Source organism: Meriones unguiculatus, chromosome 21, assembly GCF_030254825.1.
Source record: "Meriones unguiculatus strain TT.TT164.6M chromosome 21, Bangor_MerUng_6.1, whole genome shotgun sequence".
Taxonomy (NCBI): Eukaryota; Metazoa; Chordata; class Mammalia; order Rodentia; family Muridae; genus Meriones; species Meriones unguiculatus.
The window spans coordinates 51,517,242-51,536,757 of record NC_083368.1 but is presented as its reverse complement, the minus strand read 5'-3'; the positions used below and the strand labels follow the sequence as shown (position 1 = coordinate 51,536,757).

General features: G+C 39.2%; 1 protein-coding gene across 9 annotated transcripts in view; it reads left to right on the top strand.

Annotated features, from left to right (window-relative positions):
- Cadps2 (calcium dependent secretion activator 2) overlaps positions 1-19,516 on the top strand; it is a 520,278-nt gene that overhangs the window by 235,724 nt on the left and 265,038 nt on the right. For all 9 annotated transcript variants that reach the window (XM_060374001.1, XM_060374000.1, XM_060374003.1 and 6 more), the window contains exon 6: positions 1,550-1,671. In XM_060374001.1, the coding sequence (XP_060229984.1) occupies positions 1,550-1,671 (122 nt within the window). The remainder of the gene's footprint in view (positions 1-1,549; positions 1,672-19,516) is intronic.

Below are 19,516 nucleotides of genomic sequence, written 5' to 3'. Positions count from 1 at the left end.
AGTCTAGGATTCAAGAAATAAAATACAGATTAGAAAAGCTTTGCTCAAGCTGTTCCTTCTCTTGAGTGCATGGCTCTCACTCCCCTTTCCTCACTGTTCCTTTGCTTTACCAAGCTCCCTTTCAGCACAGCCATACTGCCGGGCTGTGGCTCAGTGGCTTATTATACCATTAGTGTCTGACTTTTGCTACTGACATGTAAGCGGCAGAAAAGACACCTTTTTCTTTCCCCTCTCATTTTCTGTTTACTGATGTGTGGAAAGCATCCAACCAGTCTGCTCCTGGTTCGTTCAGTGTGGAAGTGAGACATACCAGAATTTCATTTGCACATGTTCTGTGCACAGCGCCCTTAGAAGGAATGATAAATAAGATCATAAGCTAACACACGAAACAAGCCATGTAAAGTTTAAAATCAAGCTAAACAGGAAAAGCAAAAATTTGTCAATGCAGGGGTCTGTCAGCTGCGTGGCAGACATGTGGCTTGAATCTGGTTACATTTCCCACTGAGCTTTCACACTGACATTAGGCTAGCAGATCTTGTGCCTGCCTGTGGATCTGTGGGTACATGACCATGTCCTACCATACTTACCCAGTTGTGTGTTTAAACATTGTGTAACCTGTGTGGTTATGTGTTGCTCAGACACATGCTGTCTCTTGCCTCCCTTCCTTTAGCCTGTAGGACAGCTTTGTCTGTTTTCTTCTCGTTGCCTTGTCATTCTGTGCTTTGTTGCCAGTGTGCTAGCCTGAGCTACCGAGTTAGCAATGTAATGTCTAAAGAAGGAAATACAGGCAGTGAAGAGAGACTGGGGAAAGATGATACAGCATTCAGCACAGCTCAGTTTTATCTGCTGTAGTTCAGCAATCAGCTTTTGTTGGGAATCAATTGAAATGGCTACAGTTCAGTTAGCTGATGACCTGTGGTTGTTGGCTCTCTCTCACTAATTTTGAGGCTGTTTTTATCCCCCTCCTTGGAAATTAGACCTGAAGGGGTATATTGTTTTATTTAGATGTAGTAGATATCCTAGTGCTGGCACTAGATAAGTTCATCAGCTGCTCTTCCTCCTCCTGAATGATTCTCTTAAAATTTATGATTTATCCTTTGAGAATTTCATACATGTGGATAATGTATTTTGATTATATAGGCCCTTCAATGTCCCTCCTCCAACTCATTCCATACACCCTTTCCTTCAGCCTCCCAATTTCCAACTCTCTCATATGTGTTAGGATATGTACATGTATGTGTGTGTGTGTGTGTGTGTGTGTGTGTATGTGTGTGTGTGTATGTAATCTTCCACTGAGTCCAAAATCAGTGTGACCCGAAAGGATGTGGGTGTGAAGCCATCCACTGGAGCACGGCCAACATGGCAGGAGTCACACCACTGAAGAAGGCTGGCTCTCCCTTTCCCAGAAGCCATCGACTGCCAATAGAGTTTTAGCTAGGAGTAAGCATGGCATCTCATGAACCCCTAGCTAACCATCCATGTGGTTTTTTCTCTGTATTGCTGAACACTAATGACTTTACATATTAATATCAAATTGTTTTATCTTTAGATTGTCATAATGGAAGTGCAAGGTTTGAAGTCAGTGGCTCCCAATCGAATTGTCTACTGTACAATGGAGGTGGAAGGAGGAGAGAAACTCCAGACGGACCAGGCTGAAGCTTCAAGGCCACAGTAAGTTACTTGGGGGAAAAATACATTTTATTTCAGGCAAAGAGATATATCTTGTTATATGCACAGTTATACAGTATTATACCTAGCAACTGTAACCATTTGGCTAGCTTTGTCTCACTGTGTGGGATCGCTATGTGCATGTCTTTTCTTATGCTATATATTTATAGCTAACATATAAGCACATCATTCCCTCCCTTCCTTCCAGCCCCTCCCATGCCTCCTCTCCCAGCTCCTACCCTGTCCCTACCACCACCAGCTGTCGGAGTGATGCAGATGTGATGCTGACCACTAGGCAGAACCTGTTTGTTTCTGAGTCATAGTAAGGAATGAATGAGTCGTGGGAACCTGTGTAGATTACTGCAGTTCTGTAGTAGCTTCCACTTTCCTGTGGTTCTATGGGATACAAAGGTAGGAAATGTTCTACACAGAAGCTTGGGATGTTCCAGTGAGTAAACAGTTAAAGTGTAATGCCACACTTCATTATTTATCAGAAATAATGAAGCTTACCTTGCTTCACCCTTTGAAAATACGTTAGTGAAACTGAGAAGATATTCTGCTTATGTGATTTAACTTTGGGAAGCTTCACCATCTCTGATAATAATTGCCTGTCTGGCCTGAAGGAGTCATATGGTCATTTGAACCCTACATGTAGAACACATCTTGTTTTTCTTTCTTGCATGGTGTCATTGTATATCTTCATCACTGAGGAAACTTCTCCTGAGATCCTGGCCAGTACTGGTTAGATCCTGAAGGTGAAATGAACAAGAATCACATTGCTTTGAAGCAGGCACTTTGGCAAGATATGGAGGATTAAGTGTTAAAAACAGAGATTCAAAACAGTAGCGTGGAGTCCCGAAGCCACAATTTAAACTCTTTACCCTCCCAAGCCCTGACCTGCCACTGCCCAGCCTTTCCTTCTCTCTGGGGCCACATCCCACTCTGTTCCTGCTCTCCTCTTCTTCCTCTGCCCTGCATTTCATGAGCTCCCAAAACCACATCAAGCCCCTCTGCACTCTTCCTTCTTTTCTTCTGTAGCTAGACCCTGGTCCCTGGGAATCTCACCTACTACTACTTGAGAATGAACCTTTACTTCAGATAATTAACTCAGAGAGAAATAGGTATTTTCTGGATCATCTCTTTAATTTTTGGGCTAACATGTTCCTCATCTGTTAATTTTTTTTCTTTGTATTGTGTGTGTCCTTTAAAAAAATAGGGTAAAAATCATAACCAATTTAGTCTTACACCTTAGTACTCACTGAGGATTTATTTAAGTTGATGGAACTTGCTTATGACTTCGCCGCAGTAAATATTTGAAGCTAATATAATCACTGTGTAGTGATAATATAATCAGCTGTGTAGCCCTCACCACTGTCAATTGTGGGGTATATCTGTCACCTCACAAAGGAGCTCTGTAATATTAGCTGCCAACATCCACTTATCCCAGATCTAAACAATGACTGATGTACTATCTGTCTTCACTTTGTTCTGGACATTTCATATGAATAGAATAGTATAATATGTGTTCTTTGGAAGAACCCCCCCCCCTTTTTTTTTTAGTTTATCAAGATAGGGTTTGTCTGTGTAGTCTTGGCTGTCCTGGGCTTTATAGACAAGGCTGGCCTCAAACACGCAGAGCCCTACCTGCCTCTGCCTTCCCAAGTGCTGGGAATATAAGCATGTGGCACCAAGCCTGGCTGGCAGAGCATCTTTTATAGAGCATAGTGTTGGCATCTTATGGCAGGTTTCTGATAATGTGTTACTGTGTGTGTGTGTGTGTGTTTGTGTGTATTTCCACATACAAACCTTGCCTATCTGTTCATTTTTTGCTAATTGATACTGGAATTGTCTACCACTTCAGTGTGTTGTGTAAAATGCTGGATACAAGTATCTGTTCAAATCCCCATCCTTAATGATTTGAGTTAAATGCTTATATATACAATTGCCAGGCATGTGATAATTTTGTATTTAGCCCTTTAAAGAGTAACCAAACTTCGTTATTCACTATCTGCACCATTTTTGTCTTCACTAGCAGTGATACTTCACTTTCACTGTGTACACATGCAAAAATAGTGTATGTGTTTGTGTGTGTGCGTGGGCAGTCCCGCAATCCAATCACCTGTTAATTCTCTTTGCTCCTGTTTAAATTGAGCTTTCTGTCTCATAGGGGTCAAGTTTAAAGGGTTCTTTAAATGTTTAAATATTGGTTTATTATTTAAGAATTTCGTATATGTGTACTATCATGTTCTCTTCCAAATGCATATTCTTGTTGTCTAGTTTTCTGTTTTTTGTTTACCAGCTAGTTATTATGGCCTGACTGCTTGTGTGGATATGGAGCCATCCACTTTTGGAACACAGGCAACCTACAGAAAGTGGTTGGTAAAATGCATGCCACTGTTATATCAGTGGGCATACATAGCCAGTCTGGCCATTGTTGTAGCATTCAAGGTTCACAGCAAGGTCATGGCTCTTCTCCTACAGCACCCTCCGTAGCACCTCCTGACCAAGCTAACCAGTAGGAAGGAAGCTTCCCGGTATCAACTTCTTTGTTCTATGCCAATGCTTCTCAACCTTCCTAAGGCTGAGACCCATTAATACAGTTCCTCATGTTACAGTGACCCCCTAGTCATAAAATTAGTTTGTTGCTACTTTGTAACTGTAAGTTTACTACTATTATGAATTTACTCTTCACAAAGAAAATTGACCAAAATAGCCCTGTGGTTTTCTGTGAACACTGAGTAGCTTTCAAAATGGACTGAAAGGTTTGAATGGATAGCTGCTTCCCAGGGGCCAGTAACCTAACAAACACTGCCTGCAAGCTGACCAACTGCAGCTTTCCAGTGCAGACACTTTCACCCAAACACATCTTCCACAGCAGGAGGGAGACTTGTCTCTTCCATAATCTTTCTAAATTATGCCTCAGACAGGTCCTCAAAATTTTTATTGCCTCAACAGTTTGTGCTTTGTTGGAGATCAATTCATCCTTCTGTCTGATACTAATTAAAGTGCCTTATTTAGTCCATATTTCCAATAAACTTAATCAAGGGTTTTATCCATCACCTATTTCATTACTGTAGTTCAGAATTCTTGCTGGTAATTAGGTAGAAATAGCAAGGAAGGTTGGTGTATTACTCAGAATATAGAACTACAGAACTTGAGGCCCAATGAAAATAATATTAACAGACAAGTTTGAGTTAAAGGACTAGTGAAGATAAAATCTAATTTGTTAAAATTTTGCTTAATGTTAATCTTTAAATATACAGAAGAGAGGAAGAGAATGGGGAGAATTTATACATTTGCCAAGGAAAGTTTTACTTCCTAGGGATAAAGTATAAAAATATTTTTATATAGCTTTATAGAATTTTATCATTTCCCATTATCTCCTTCATCTGAATTTTAGCCCATACCATTAATGAAAGCACCGAAAGGAAATGGAGACATAGCAGGTAATGACGGATGGGGACAGGAGATTTGTTATGGTCATATAATGGACAGAAATGTCCTGATGTGTCTTTCAAGGAGCTTTAAAGACCTATTTATACCAGTGATGGTCCTTCACTGAGTGCCTACCCATCCCCAGGAGCTTATGACCTCATAAACAGGGTCGAGATAGGCCATTATACTTTGGAAATAAAGGCAATGAAATTGTTTCAAATGAACAAAAAAGAACTTACAGAATGAGATCTAACCTCATAAAATCTTTTCTTTTTGTAAAGAAATGTATATTATTGTTCATAATTTTTATTTTTTATATTAATCACAGGTTATTTACTTTGTATCCCAGCTGTAGCCCCCCTCCCTCATTCCCTTCCAATCCCACCCTCCATCCCTTATCTCCTCCCTGCCCCTTTCCAAGTCCACTGATAGGGGAGGTCCTCCTCTCCTTCCATCTGACCCTATCTTATTGAGTATCCTTAGGACTGGCTGCAGTGTCCTCCTCTGTGGCCTAGCAAGGCTGCTCCTCCCTCAGGGGGTGGGAGGAGGAAGTCAAAGAGCTACCCATTGAGTTAATGTCAGAAATAGTCCTTGTTCCCCTTACTAGGGAAACCCACTTGGACACTGAGCTGCCATGGGCTACATCCGAGCAGGGGTTCTAGGTTATATCCATACATGGTCCTTGGTTGGAGAAACAGTTTTATAGAAGACCCCTGTGCCCTAATATATTTGGTCCTTGTGGAGCTCCTGTTCTCTCCAGGTCTTACTAACTCCCCCTTCTTTCATATGATTCCCTGAACTCTGCAGAAGGTTTGGTTATGAGTCTCAGCATCTGCTTTGATACACTGCTAAGTGGAGTCTTTCAGAGGTCCTCTGTGGTAGGCTCCTGTCCTGTTACTTATTTTCTCCTACTTCCAATGTCCATCTCATTTATCTTTCTAAGTGAGGATTGATCATCTTACCCGAGGTCCTCCTTCTTAAAATGAAAAGTTTCTATATAGCAAAGGACACTGTAGTCAGAACAAACCAACAACCTACAGACTTGGAAAGGACCTTCACCAACCCTATATCTGACAGATGGCTGATATCCAGAATATATAAAGAACTAAAGAAGTTAAAAGACAATAAATCAAGCAATCCAATTAAAAAATATGGTACAGAGCTAAACAGAATAATCTATAGAAGAATATAGAATGGCAGAGAAAACTTAAAGAAATGCTCAACGTCCTTAGCCATCAGAGAGATGCAAATCAGCCCTGAGATTTCACCATACAGCCATTAGAATGGCTAAGACCAAAGACTCAAGTGACAACACATGCTGGAGAGGTTGTGGAGAGAGGGGAACCCTCCTCCATTGCTGGTTAGAATGTAAACTTGCACAACCACTTTGGAAATCAATCTGGCACTTTCTGAGACAATTAGAAATAGTGCTTCCTCAAGATCCAGCTATACCTCTCCTAGGCATATATCCAAAATATGCTCAAGTATAAAACAAGGAAATTTGCTCAACCATGTTTGTAGCAGCTTTATTCATAATATCCAAAACCTGGAAACAACCCAGATGTCCCTCAATGGAGGGATGGATACAGAAATTGTGGTACATTTACACAATGGAATACTACTTAGCAGTTAAAAACAAGGAAATCATGAAATTTGCAGGCAAATGGTGGGATCTAGAAAAGATCATCCTGAGTGAGGTATCCCAGAAGCAGAAAGACACACATGGTATATGCTCACTTTTAAGAGGGTACTAGACCTAGAAGATAGGATAAACATTCTAAAACCTCATAAGTTCTAAAAATATAATTTTGTATGAAAATAACAATAATCAGAATAATGAATTCAATGTTGGTTACTTTTATCTGTTAAGACAAAACAATCCAACAGACAGAGGAGGCACTGAAAGTTACATACCTGAAACTTCAGTGTGAGGAAAGCTGAGGCAGAGGGTGGCGGTTTTGAAGCCAGGCTAGACGATGTCTCAAGACAGCACACTGCCTTGTGTTGTCTTTGCCTTATGGAGCTGTTCAATTAAGCTGCTGAATCTCCACCTCTTATCTCCCTGAGAAGAGTAAGATAAAAGAGCAAGGCTAAACAAGACAAATCAGTTAAGTCACATCATTAGAGAAGTATGTTTATAGGTGCTAGACAGAATGACAAGAATTGCAGTTTATTTCTGATATACATTCATGTAAATTTTATGTTTTATAACCTGAATAGTTATAATTTGCTATGCAATAAGCAGATTATCAAAGCAAGAAGAATATTGCAGCTACAAATACAGAGATTCTCTAATGATGCAAGGGCCAGTGTTTGAAAGATTAAATATACAAACCACATGAAAACTAAAAGAGAATATGTTTCTTAAAATTTCTTAGTTATTTCCAGTTTAATACATTAATAGCGGAATTTTGAAGGATAATTTATTGGTCAGATAATTTTATAAATTATAAACAGATTATGATACATTTTTATGAGATTTCAGCAAATTTACCAAATTTAAACAAACCAAAAGGAAAACATTTGAACTTAATGCAGGTGGTTTTTTTTTTCCCCTCTCATTTCCACTTTAAAAATCATGACAGATCATTTCCTCTTATTAAAGGCACTGAAAGTGACATTTTTCTTAGAATGATGCTGATGATATAAAGCAAAACAGATCCTGAAGAGACTAACATTAGCCAAAATGAGGCGTTAAGTGCATTAAGAAAATATTTGTAAGTTAAGAAAGTTAATGCAGTGTCTTCATAATTGAAGATATGATAAAATGAGGATTTAGAGTAAAGTTTCAGACTGTAGCTGGAGAGTACACCTAAGTTCCACTAGAAAACAATAGTGACATTTGGATACATGGTCTCCTTTGGGGTTACTTATATGTCTGTATTAGGTTTTCAGCTTGCAAGATAACTTTCCTACCACATTTTCTATTTTATAACCATCTTTTGTAATTGTCACTGTTCCGTTGTGATTGGGCAACCCTTTATTGTATTGGCTACTAAGGTTTGCAAGGCATGAGTAGACCATAGGTTCTCAACAGTAATACTGTGCTGTCGTCTGAGATTAGAGTTCTCCTTCAAATGGTATCTAATCCCCAACAGTATATAAGCAGTGTGTGGTGCTCAGCATGCCTGTAATTTCAGCACATTGAAGTTGGAGGTATCTTGTGTTTATGTGTTTTATAATTTCCATGCCATTTTAAGTACAAACAAACAAATCAAAACAAACAAACAAAAAAAATAGCTATACAATTTCAGGGTCCTTTTATTATTGTCCTTTCAATCTCCTCAGAAAGCTTGCAATAGGGAAAAGATACTATAATTTGGCCTTTTCATTTTTTCTTTGAGAAGAAATGGAGAGAAGGAGATAGGAGAGAAAGAGGATAGTAAAGAGAACCTACATGCTTGCTTTCTTGACTAACCAGCTGACTGATTGGCTGACCGATTGATTGATTGATTCATATATTCTACTGTTCTAGAACTCACTGTGTAGCCAAGGATGCATTTAAACTTTTTGTTATCCTGCCTCCAGCTTCAACGTGCTGAAATTAATAGGCATGCTGAGCACCACACGCTGTTTATGTCCTGTTGGGGGTTGGATCAAGGGCATTCTACACAGTAGGCTGGCTTTGCATCAACCAACCCATGTTGCCATTCCCGTTCTTCTTCTTTGCCTGCGCGTCCACTCATTCTACAAGGTTTCCTTTGGGTTTGGGTTGAAAAGGAAAGAAATGGGGAAATGACCGTCTCTGTATATGCTCTTTGTATTTATCTCTGGTTGGTAGGAGCCTCTTTCTTGGCAAATGTCCATATACTCTTTAGTGCAAGTCTTTGAAGAAGCCTGTTTCCCCTGTCCAGTTCTTCCATTTTCTGCTGTTGTCACATTTTTTATAGAATGATGCAGTCTGGGACTGCTCGTATTGTTTTTCCGTGGGGCTACTGGATTAATGCTATAAAGTATGTATCCTCTTTATGTTTGAACTTCATTTACCTAGCAGAAAATCAAATAATGGGAAGCTCCTTGAAGACAAGGTCTGTATAGTATAGTACCTGGTTCAACATTGGCACCAACACAGCAAGAGCCAACTTGCCAGGTGCTTACCATTTCTAGAGCCAGAACAGGAAGCTTCTTGTGAGAAAGTGCCTCTGAGGAATGTCAGGAGATATAGCCATCAAGTTTTACCAACATGACTGCCTTAACACAAGCTAAACTGGTACAACACCAACAGTCATGAGAAAGTGGACAGGAGAATGTGCAATTCCTAACCCCTACCCAACCTACACAAAGGACTACAGCAAACTAAGAAATGCTGAGAGTGAGAGAAATAGTCTTCTCCAGAGAATAGGAGATTATCCAATACCCAAGGGTCAGCCCTGAAATCATACATACAAGAATACTAAATGGTCTCTCTTTTTCTTCTCCCTACCCCAAACTCCTGTATTTCCTCACATTCTGTGGAAAGCATTCTCTTCAAGAGACCAATTCTTTTCTTGTGCTTGTTTTCTTGGGCTGGCATTACATAATCATGTTTGGATGCTTGCCATTCTGCCTGAGACAGTGTTTTCTAAACTGAGATGTGAGACCTCCTTGATAAACAAGATAGTTTGTTTCCCCGAGAATAATTCAGCCCAGTGCTAGTGTTAGTAGAATTAACATATGACTCTTCCGCCTCCATCCCTTCTAAAACTCTTCAGTCTAGGAGAGGGCCCGTTACCTGTGAAACCTCTTTCTCACCCTCCTTTTCAACATTGTTCTTTTCCTGATTTCCAAAAGAAAACTATCCATCTCAGCCAGCTTCTTCCTTCTATATTGTTCTTCCCTAGAATGGAAAATCCTCCAGGGCAATACTCAAAAGGAAAAAAAAAATTACTATTGATTTTGAGAAAGTGATTGACTTATGATACAATAAATCCTTTTGCAAATTAGAAGTCTTCCAGTACTTTGTTTTCAAAGTTGATGGATTTATTCAAGTCTTTACCTGCTAAATAATTGAAAGCTAGTCTTTGCCCGTTAATCGCTGTATACCTGGGAGACATTTAAATGGAAAGTAAACAAATTGATGGCCATTACTGTTATAATAGTCCCTTGTACTCATTTTCTTTGTTCTTTAAACAGAAAAGCTAAAACCTGGATTAAAATCTATGCTGAACTCTGCCTCAGTCTAGCATGAAACACTAGGCAGCTATAGGCATGGCTCTTCAGGAAACAAAGCATGAGCAGTTTGTTTGAAATATGTGTTTAAGAAATGCATTTTCACTTTATCATTTATGCTGAACCCCTGAGCACTAGTAATCCTCACAACTAAATTCAGGAGTTTTAGCATAAGAACATTATGGTTAGAGCACATAATCATTTTCTATATATGTTTGACATAGATAAGATCCTCATCAAAGCATGTTCTCCCATTAATATGCATTATGATCAAGTTCTCAATCAAAGTAGCGGTTCCAGGGAAAAAAGAAAGAGTGCATTTTTGTTATCATCGTACTGTTCCACTGTAAATGGAAGGTGCTGTAAATGTCACAGTGCTGTGAACATTAGAGGTAACAGACACTACTTAAGAGGACCACTGTGAGCCCTAGAATATCATGGATTCTATTTAAGAAGAACATTGTGGTTTTTCTGTTAAATGTCAGTGTTCAAAATACACCGGAAATCATCCCCTTTGCAACTTTTTAGTTTTACATCAAAATTTCTAAATGTCTATCTACCAATGTGTGAAGATTATGTAGCTCTGCAGAAGGTTTGAAGACTGCTTTCCTAAGGCCTACTGTACACTGGAGTTGGCACTGAGTTAGCAGTTTTGAGGTCTGGATTATTTTTACCACAATTTGCAGGGAATCCCATGTAGGCAGGGATGCTCTCCATCTCAGCACAGTCCTACAGACCAGGAGAGATGCCTTGACCCATCTAGTGCTGTTGTGCAGATCTTTCCTAGATCAGAGCCATCTAGGAGCAGTGAGAAATACATCTAGTGGGACACAAAAAAACAATACTTAGATTACTACAACAGGTAGAGAAGTAACAAATGTTAGTACTTTGGCCAGTGCAGTCTGAAAACTCTAGGAATGAAGAAAATGATATGGAAGCATAAAGCCGTTTGAAGAAATCTTGTTGAACACCATTATCATGCTTTGTTAAATAAGTTTATAATTTGAAAAATGGCCAGATTTTTAAAATATAAATACATAGGGTAACAGTTAAATAATCTTTAAAACAGCTTAGTGTCCATGGTGGTCAATATTTGCAGTGTGTGATTCCACCATGTTCCTAGTGGCACACACACAATTATGCAACCAATCACATAGTTGGTTTAGTTTTATCTGTTACTACCAACACTTTTGCAAATTAACTCCATAACTTGTCCATCTTACATCTGAGCATTTTCTATCTTTGAATGACCCTCATTCAGCCCTGCCCCCTGTCCTTCATGTTCCTCACCCCACAACCCCAGCAGCCACTGCTGACACTCAGGTTCTTTCACTGTTTTAGTTTTCCATGTGCATGAGGACATACAGCAAGAGACTTGTGCAATGTTTCAAAGTCTCATAATCTGAAAATGTTGATTTCCATGTTATTGAGGTGGGCATTTATCAGGATAACATGAACTCCTGATGAATAATGAAATATACCAGAGTATAAATCCTAGCATTGGCATTGATTAGCTGTGCTATCATGGATAGATACTTAAATCTCTGAATCTGTTTCCTCATTGGTAAAAGGGAGACAACAATAAATATTGGGAGAAATGTTTTGTGAATCGAAGTATATATATAGAGAGAAAATGTCAACTCCACTCCTCTTCCTTTATCTCTTTCTATATCTGTTAACCTTTTCTTGACTTGTTTTCTTGTGTTTTCCTCTGCTCAAGCTTCCATGTTTCTCTTATCTTTAAACTTTTTCTCTTTGCATTTTGTTTTTAAATAGGGAATTTTTAAAGTATTGTGTGTGTGTGTGTGTGTGTGTGTGTGTGTGTGCGTGCGCGTGCGCGCACACACTAATCTTAATGAAATACTCAGTGATCTTGACAGCATCAAACAATATTATTTTGTGAAGTGAAATACGCTGTTGTCCTTTGAGTCCTTCCTGGGGTTTTTGGCTTGGATCTTTTTATTGTTGTCTGATATTTATTCAGTAAGCACTTTTCTTTTTTAAAGATTGGAGAGTTTGTTTCCATCAAATAGATGTGGTTTTCAGCATGAATAATGCCCCTGTGTCAGTTATGATGGGAAAACATCCTTTGGTTGTCATGTATTGACTATCAACATTGGTTTTGTTTCTCAGTTGATGTCATAGAAGATTTATATCTGTTCTGGTAAAACTCAGCTGTCAAAAGATCTCTAGTGCTCTGTTGTAAATTTTGGCAGAAATGTTGGAACCGTATCTCCCATATTGGCATTGTGTTAATATATTATGTCCAGGGCACTCAACTGTTACATATTTTAGAGCTGTGGAGTTGAAATGCAGCTGGGAACCCCCACTGGGAACATGGATCAACAGAAGAAAGCCTGGTCTGATAACAAAGGCAACTTTATATTAGCAGGATCCTATAGATACAAGAAAATCTGAACAGTTTTGTACCAACACCTTAGAATCTTATTCTTTTCCTGTTACAATCATGTACCTAAGATGGGGAATATTTGAAGAAAAGAGACTTACTAGAGCTCAGTTTCTGGAGGCTCAACATTCAGACAGCATGATTCTAGTTCTGGTGAGTCCTTCTCCCATCACTGCATCCTGTCTTGGTTGATAGCCTCACTGTGGGCTCCCCTGTGAGATGGAGGGGTCATGTGGTGAAGCAGGAAGTCAGAGAAGGCCTGAAGAAGGACCAAACTTGCTTCTTTATAACAAGCTGCTAGTGCAGCTTGACCAGATTGCCTTGGGAGCTACACCATCACCTCATTCTCCCCTAGGCTTCGCTTCACAGGGCTGCCACACAGAGGACCTGCTCGTAACACTCTCCCAGAAGCAGCGGGAGACAGGGAAGAGGTCATAACCCCACCACAGCAAGCGCCTTACACTCTGCTCATGGGGAGAAGGAGGTACAGAAAGTTGTTCACATAAATCATTGTATTCAAATAGCACTGGTTAGCTGGAGGAGACCGGAGCCTCAAATGCTGTGCCTCCTTAATCCTTTGTACTTGAGTGCACAGCCCTTCCCCAGTCTCCCTCTGGCCCCAAACTCTGATCAATGCCTTAAGACCAGTTTAAATTCAAAGCAGTTGATCTAAGAGCACACTCTTATATTTTGAATTTTTATTTTTTATGCTTTTGTGTGAATATGTGCATTCATATGTACACAAATGGGGACACACATATGGACATGCATATTGGTTTGTGTGTGGGAGCCATATTCTACTCCCCAAGGGCCATCCACCTTGCTTTTTGAGAGAGCATCTCTCATTGGGGTAGAGCTCACCAAGCACATTAAGCTGTCTGGCTAATAAGTTGTAGGGGTCAGCCAGACCCTTCCTCCTCAGAGCTAAGGTTCTAACTGTGTGCCATCATGCCCAGCCTTTGTTTTTTTTTTGTTTTTGTTTTTGTTTTTTTGTTTTTTTACCTTGGTTCTGGGGACCAAATACAGGTCTTCATGCTTTTGAAGCAAATACCAACTCCCCATTCCTATAAGACTTTTTAAATTAAGACTTCTTTAATATTAAATACTAATACATGATTGCATATTTTAGTTTTTATATTCAGTCTAGTGACATATATGGCCTTCCAGGAAGTTTGTGATTCAATGCCCCTGTTGTGCATGCTTATACACATTTAGAGTATTTTTCAGTGAGGTGGTTGTATGAAACATAATTATGGTGCTTGTAGTGAGATTAAGGTGCTGAAGAGGTGACTCAGGATTTAAGGGAGCCTGGCTAGCTCTCAGCCCGAGGGATCAGATACCTCTGGCGTCTGCAGGCACGTGAACTCATATGTACATACTCACACACACACACACACACACACACGTACATGTAATTTAAAACAAAATAAATCTTTGCAATTGGAGTTTTTGTGTTTACTCTACACCACTTCTCTCATACATCCAAATGGATATTCAAATTTGAAAAAAAACTGAACTTTTTTTCTTCCCTCATTTGATCATAATTATGATCTGTGCATTACCTAATTATATGCAGAAACATTCATCCCCGAATGTCTTAATGACACCTTCGCCTTGTTAAAGCATTTTTGTGAATATGTCCATTACATTAACTTTTCTTTATATTTTCAATAATATTTTTGACACCAGGCCACTTAGTAAGATTGAGGGCAAGTTGATTGGGATTTTTTGTATTTTTTCTTTTTATTTGTATTTTTAAAGAAGTTTATAAGTTTTGCATGAAACATATGTATGCATGTACCATTTGTACATATGTGATGTGGTTATAGTCAACTAATCAACATACATATTATCACATTCTTTTTATGAGAACATGTAATAACTTCTTTCCTAGCAATCTTTCGTGCAGCTGTCCATCATTGACCAGATCACCATCTGCAGCACAATTCTCTTGAAATTGGTTTCCTTATCAGATACTTTGTATCTTTTGATTAAAATCTTTAAAAAGCACACAGAGATCTTAATGCTACCTAAAATCCTTAGACCTAACATTTACAGAGTGCATTATAAAGAGTATATCCTCATGAGAACTCATGTCATATTTTCAGGATTAATTGAAGGATGGCAAATGGAGGCATAGTGAGAGTTACAAATTAAAAAAAAAAAAGAGTTGGCAGGATTGGGAGTAGCAATCAAAATATATTGTATATATATATGAAATTGTCAAATAACAAAATTAATTAAAGTAATTAAAGGAAGAAATGGAATATGGAGAGATTAAGGCAAAGAGAAAGAAACATCTATATTACAGAATTTCTAAACAGATTTCTAATATATGGGAGATTCCTTCTTTGCTAATATACTTAACATAATGTAGGCTTTCAAGAAAAGTTTGTAGAGTCGAGTCAGTATAATGGAAAATTTTGAACATTTAATTCAAAGACTTGTTTTCAAGTTTAACTAGTAGGTCAGGAATAGGAGTAAAACCTTATACAAACTTGTAAGTTGTTTTTACTTCAATGTATTAGATACAGCCATAACTAAAAGCATTCCTGTCCTTTGCTTTACAGAAGCTTTTCAGTTTCATGAGGTCCCATTTATTGATTGTTGCTCTTAGAGCCTGTGCTGTTGGTGTTCTGTTGAGGAAGTTGTCTCCTGTGCCAATTAGTTCAAGGCTCTTCCCCAGTTTTTCTTCTAAGTAGTTTAGTGTGTCTGATTTTATGTGGAGGTCTTTGATCCACTTGGACTTTAGTTTTGTGACAAGTCAGGAGCCTGACACAGAGTACCTCTGAAAGGCTCTGCCCTGCAGACTATCAATGCAGATGCTGAGACTTATGGCCAACCTTTGGGCAAAGTGCAGGGAATCTTAGGAAAGAAGTGAGAAACAGTAAGATCTGGAGAGGACAGGAACTCCACAAGGAGAGCAACAGAACCAAAAATTCTGAGCACAGGGGTCTTTCCTGAGACTGATACTCCAACCAAGGACTGTGCTTGGAGATAACCTAAGACCCATGCACAGATGTAGCCCATGGCAGTTCAGTATCCAAGTGGGTTTCATTGTAATAGGAACAGGGACTGTCTCTGACATGAACTGATTGGCCTGCTCTTTAATTACCTCCCCCTGAGGGGGAAGCAGCCTTACCAGGCCACAGAAGAAGACACTGCAGTCACTCCTGATGAGACCTAATTGACTAGGATCAGAAGGAAGGAAAAGAAGTCCTCCCCTATCAGTGGACTTGGGGAGGAGCATGCATGCAGAGGGTGGAGGAAGGGAGGGATTGGGATGGGAGGAGGGAGGGAAACACATGGGGGAATACAAAGTGAATAAAGTGTAATTATTAATAACGAATTAAAAAAAAAAGCATTCCTGTCTGGGAGTTTTCAGATACATCACTTGAAGCAGGTCACCATATTGGGTAGCTTCTGTAGGGTCAATGTATACAGCTTTTCCTTTTCTGTGAAATTTGGCAATAAGTAAATAAATAGAGGAACCCCATTGCTAGAGGCCAACTTTTTATTGGTTTAAGGAGAGACGAAGTTTGCTCTATGGGATTGTTTTTGTACTAACATATCCTCTTTTCTCTTGTGTGTGTGTTCTAGAGAATGTATGATTTAAAGGCTCTCTGCAAATATCTGAGCATAACATTGTTTAACAGTTTAGGAAGACACACATATTTTTCCATTTGATTTCTGAAAGAACTTCATTGGCTGAAAACCACCAGAGAAACCGCACCAATGTTACATGTGCTGAAAGAAATAGGAAGGGAGTGTTAGTCAATTCTTAGAGAACTATCAGTTTCACATTCCTGGCTCAGACTTCCTTGTTACATAAAGTGCAAGATGGATTTGGTTGGCAACGATTTGAAATCATTTGGCTTATAAAATAGCACAATTTTACCTGGAGCAAGTCTGAGCTCCTCACTGTGTTCTGATGTTTAATTTTCCTCTTCTGCCATAATATAGCTTTGCTGGCAGATGGCAACATTTGGATTTTATTGAATTTGGCAAATTCTCATAAGAATCCTCAGAAATTTTAATATTTGCATGCAAAAATATTACAAATTCCCTATCAGTCTGCCAAAGTGGCAGAGATGAAGTCTTCTACATTTTTCTAATCTCACTCCCCATATTTTAAATGGGATAGTGTCTAGGAGAAAGAGAGTAAACAAAATTTACAATCTTAAGGTCACAAAAGCTTAACCTGTCATTCAGCATTCGAGAAGTATATTCCAAAAGCGAGCCCCCTTTTGGAACTCATTCACCAAGGGTCAGTCTCAGCATCAACATAACACAGCTGCACCTAAGGTTCCCTCCGAAAACTCAACATGGTGTGTCTAGTTGGGCAGTGTTATGAGTCATGTGATTCCTAAATTCTTTGTGTGCAAATGGTTCTAAGAAACCCTACTTCTGAACCAGCTTCTAGACAGTAAGTGGAAACTCTGCTAAATAGAACCAGAACAGATAGGCCAGACATTTTTCCAAATTCAACTTTCAGCAACCTGGTATCATAGGGTTATATTTCACTTAACTATTAATGAGTCGTGCTAAGCACCTACCCTACTAACCAAGAGACAGGAATGAATTCATAATCAGGTGGAGAGCTGGGAGTCCTGATTTCTGCTGTTGCAAACTCATTAACATTGCAGAAGCAACATTATTTTTGGAAAGCCTAGGCAAGTGTGCGGACCTCATGTGATTAGTCAGTTTTGTGATGAAACTTGCTAACAGATGGACTTGTTTCCCCCCTCATCAGACAGATTGGTGATTACATTAAAATTTCATCACTGGTGGTTTCTTGGACATCTCTGTGAATGTGCCATGGCTCCCTTTTTTAGAGAAGGTCTCCCACCTAGCCAGTGACCTTTGCTGGGCTTCTGCAGGTGGTGGGATCTTTAGAAAGAAAAAGCTTGCTTACAGCAAGCTGAGCTTGGCTCTGCTGCTTTGACTGCATGGGGCTGCACTTTCTGCTCACAAAGAGGCTAATTCCTTTGCTCAGCTACCGCATGTGTTGTTTTGATTTGGTGACCCCCTGCTCTATCATGTAGCTTTCTGAGAGTCAGTATAAAAAGCATCGGTATATTTTCCAGTGATCGTTTCCTTAAAATCAGCCAAAATCATAAACATCTTTAAATAGCATATTTTTACCATGACCAAACAGCCCAGAGTTTTATAAAATCACTTACGTAAATTAAGATGTATTACAAGGAAGATAATTAGTATCATCTAGCAATATTTATCCATATGGCATAGATGAGAAATAACTTTAAAATAAAATGTAATTATTCTCTTCTATTTAATAGGAGATGGATATAGCTTGTTCTGTATTACTTTAATCTGTAATTTGTATTGAATGCAGCATGCCTATTTTGAAAGAAATTTTAACAGAGAACCAATACATACACACAATACAATACCAAAGCATATAAAGAAGTGGCCTCCGAGTGTACAAAATGAAAAAATTTCTGAATAACAAAACCCAGTTTTTTTATATCTAGACTAGTCGTAGAGAGCAGGCCCTCTTCTGTCTCAACACCTTCAAACCCTTTAAATGTATCACATTCAAAGTAGTTACTCTGAAAAAACAGTCTTCAAATGCAGTCTTCCTTATTTCTCTACCATATGAATACGTGGGATTTCCACTTGTACAAGTGTCCTAGCTAGACACTTGGCTGATTCTGGTTTCTTCTTTCTGATCTGAACATCTGAAACCTGCTGATTCCAACATGTTACTGTCAAGCAAATCTGTTTCTAGCTGTGTTTATCATTGCAGACACCTTGCTTCGGGCCTCACTGGGTTTGTTTTATGAAGCTCTGTTTGACACCAGCCCATAGTCTTGTTTGCATTTCAGTCCGGTTTCTGAAACACACACCTGCTTATGTAACAGCATTGCCTCCTCAGTAATGATTTTGTTTGCTTCCTGGGTGAAATTGCACAGAAAGGCTCACCCCAACCTGACCACTGACTTCCTCCAACCTGATTGTTCTTCTCCATCTTAGATTCTCACCCCACTACTTGCCAGCAGAAGTATGTTTTCCTTTGGATAGGAATAATTTTCGACAGTTGCAGAGGACCCAGACATGGCAGCCAGGTTAGTTTCCCTGGCCTCTGGTCCACCCACGCTTCTCAGTGCCTACAGTTGGAAGAAGTGCCATTCTTGTCCTCTCTTCCCATCCTGTTGCATCTACCCTCAAAGGCTCAGTTTAGGATGCTTTTCGCTGTGAAGCTTTTCTTAAACCCCTTGACTCAGTAAAACTTTGTATCCTCTTAGTCCCTAGAATTCTCACCGTCTATAATTGTTGTCTTCCTTTACTTTTCTTCAACGCCTGTGAGCTCTTTGTAGACAGATCCCAGCTCTTAGAGTTAGACGCAGTGTCTGGGTCACTGAGCACTCTCCTTTTACTGCATCACTTGACTTTCCCAGTAGCAGACACTAGTACTATCTTGAATCTGTTATTGAAATATCCATTAGAATATTCAACTATAAGGAGAATAGTGATTAATAAAACCATCACTGTGAACTCACTCCCTTCCATCATCCATGAGAAAGATAAACTGGACTTCTCTAAATGTGCTTAATGGCAGCCAGTAGCTAGCTGCTGCCGTCTCAACCCACTACACAGCTAAACAGTCTGCTAAGCAGCGATATGCAATCCCTTTTCCATGGCACACATCCTAAATAACACCACGTTATAATCCTATCTTACCCATGTAGGACATTATTTCAACAGCAAAAGCAGTTAGGTTATAAAAATTCTGTAATTCACCTGGGGGGGAAACTCTTCCTAAATATAAAGTGGGATCCTATAACAGCTAAAGCTATTACATATCATTTTAATAGGCGATGTTATCCTACACCA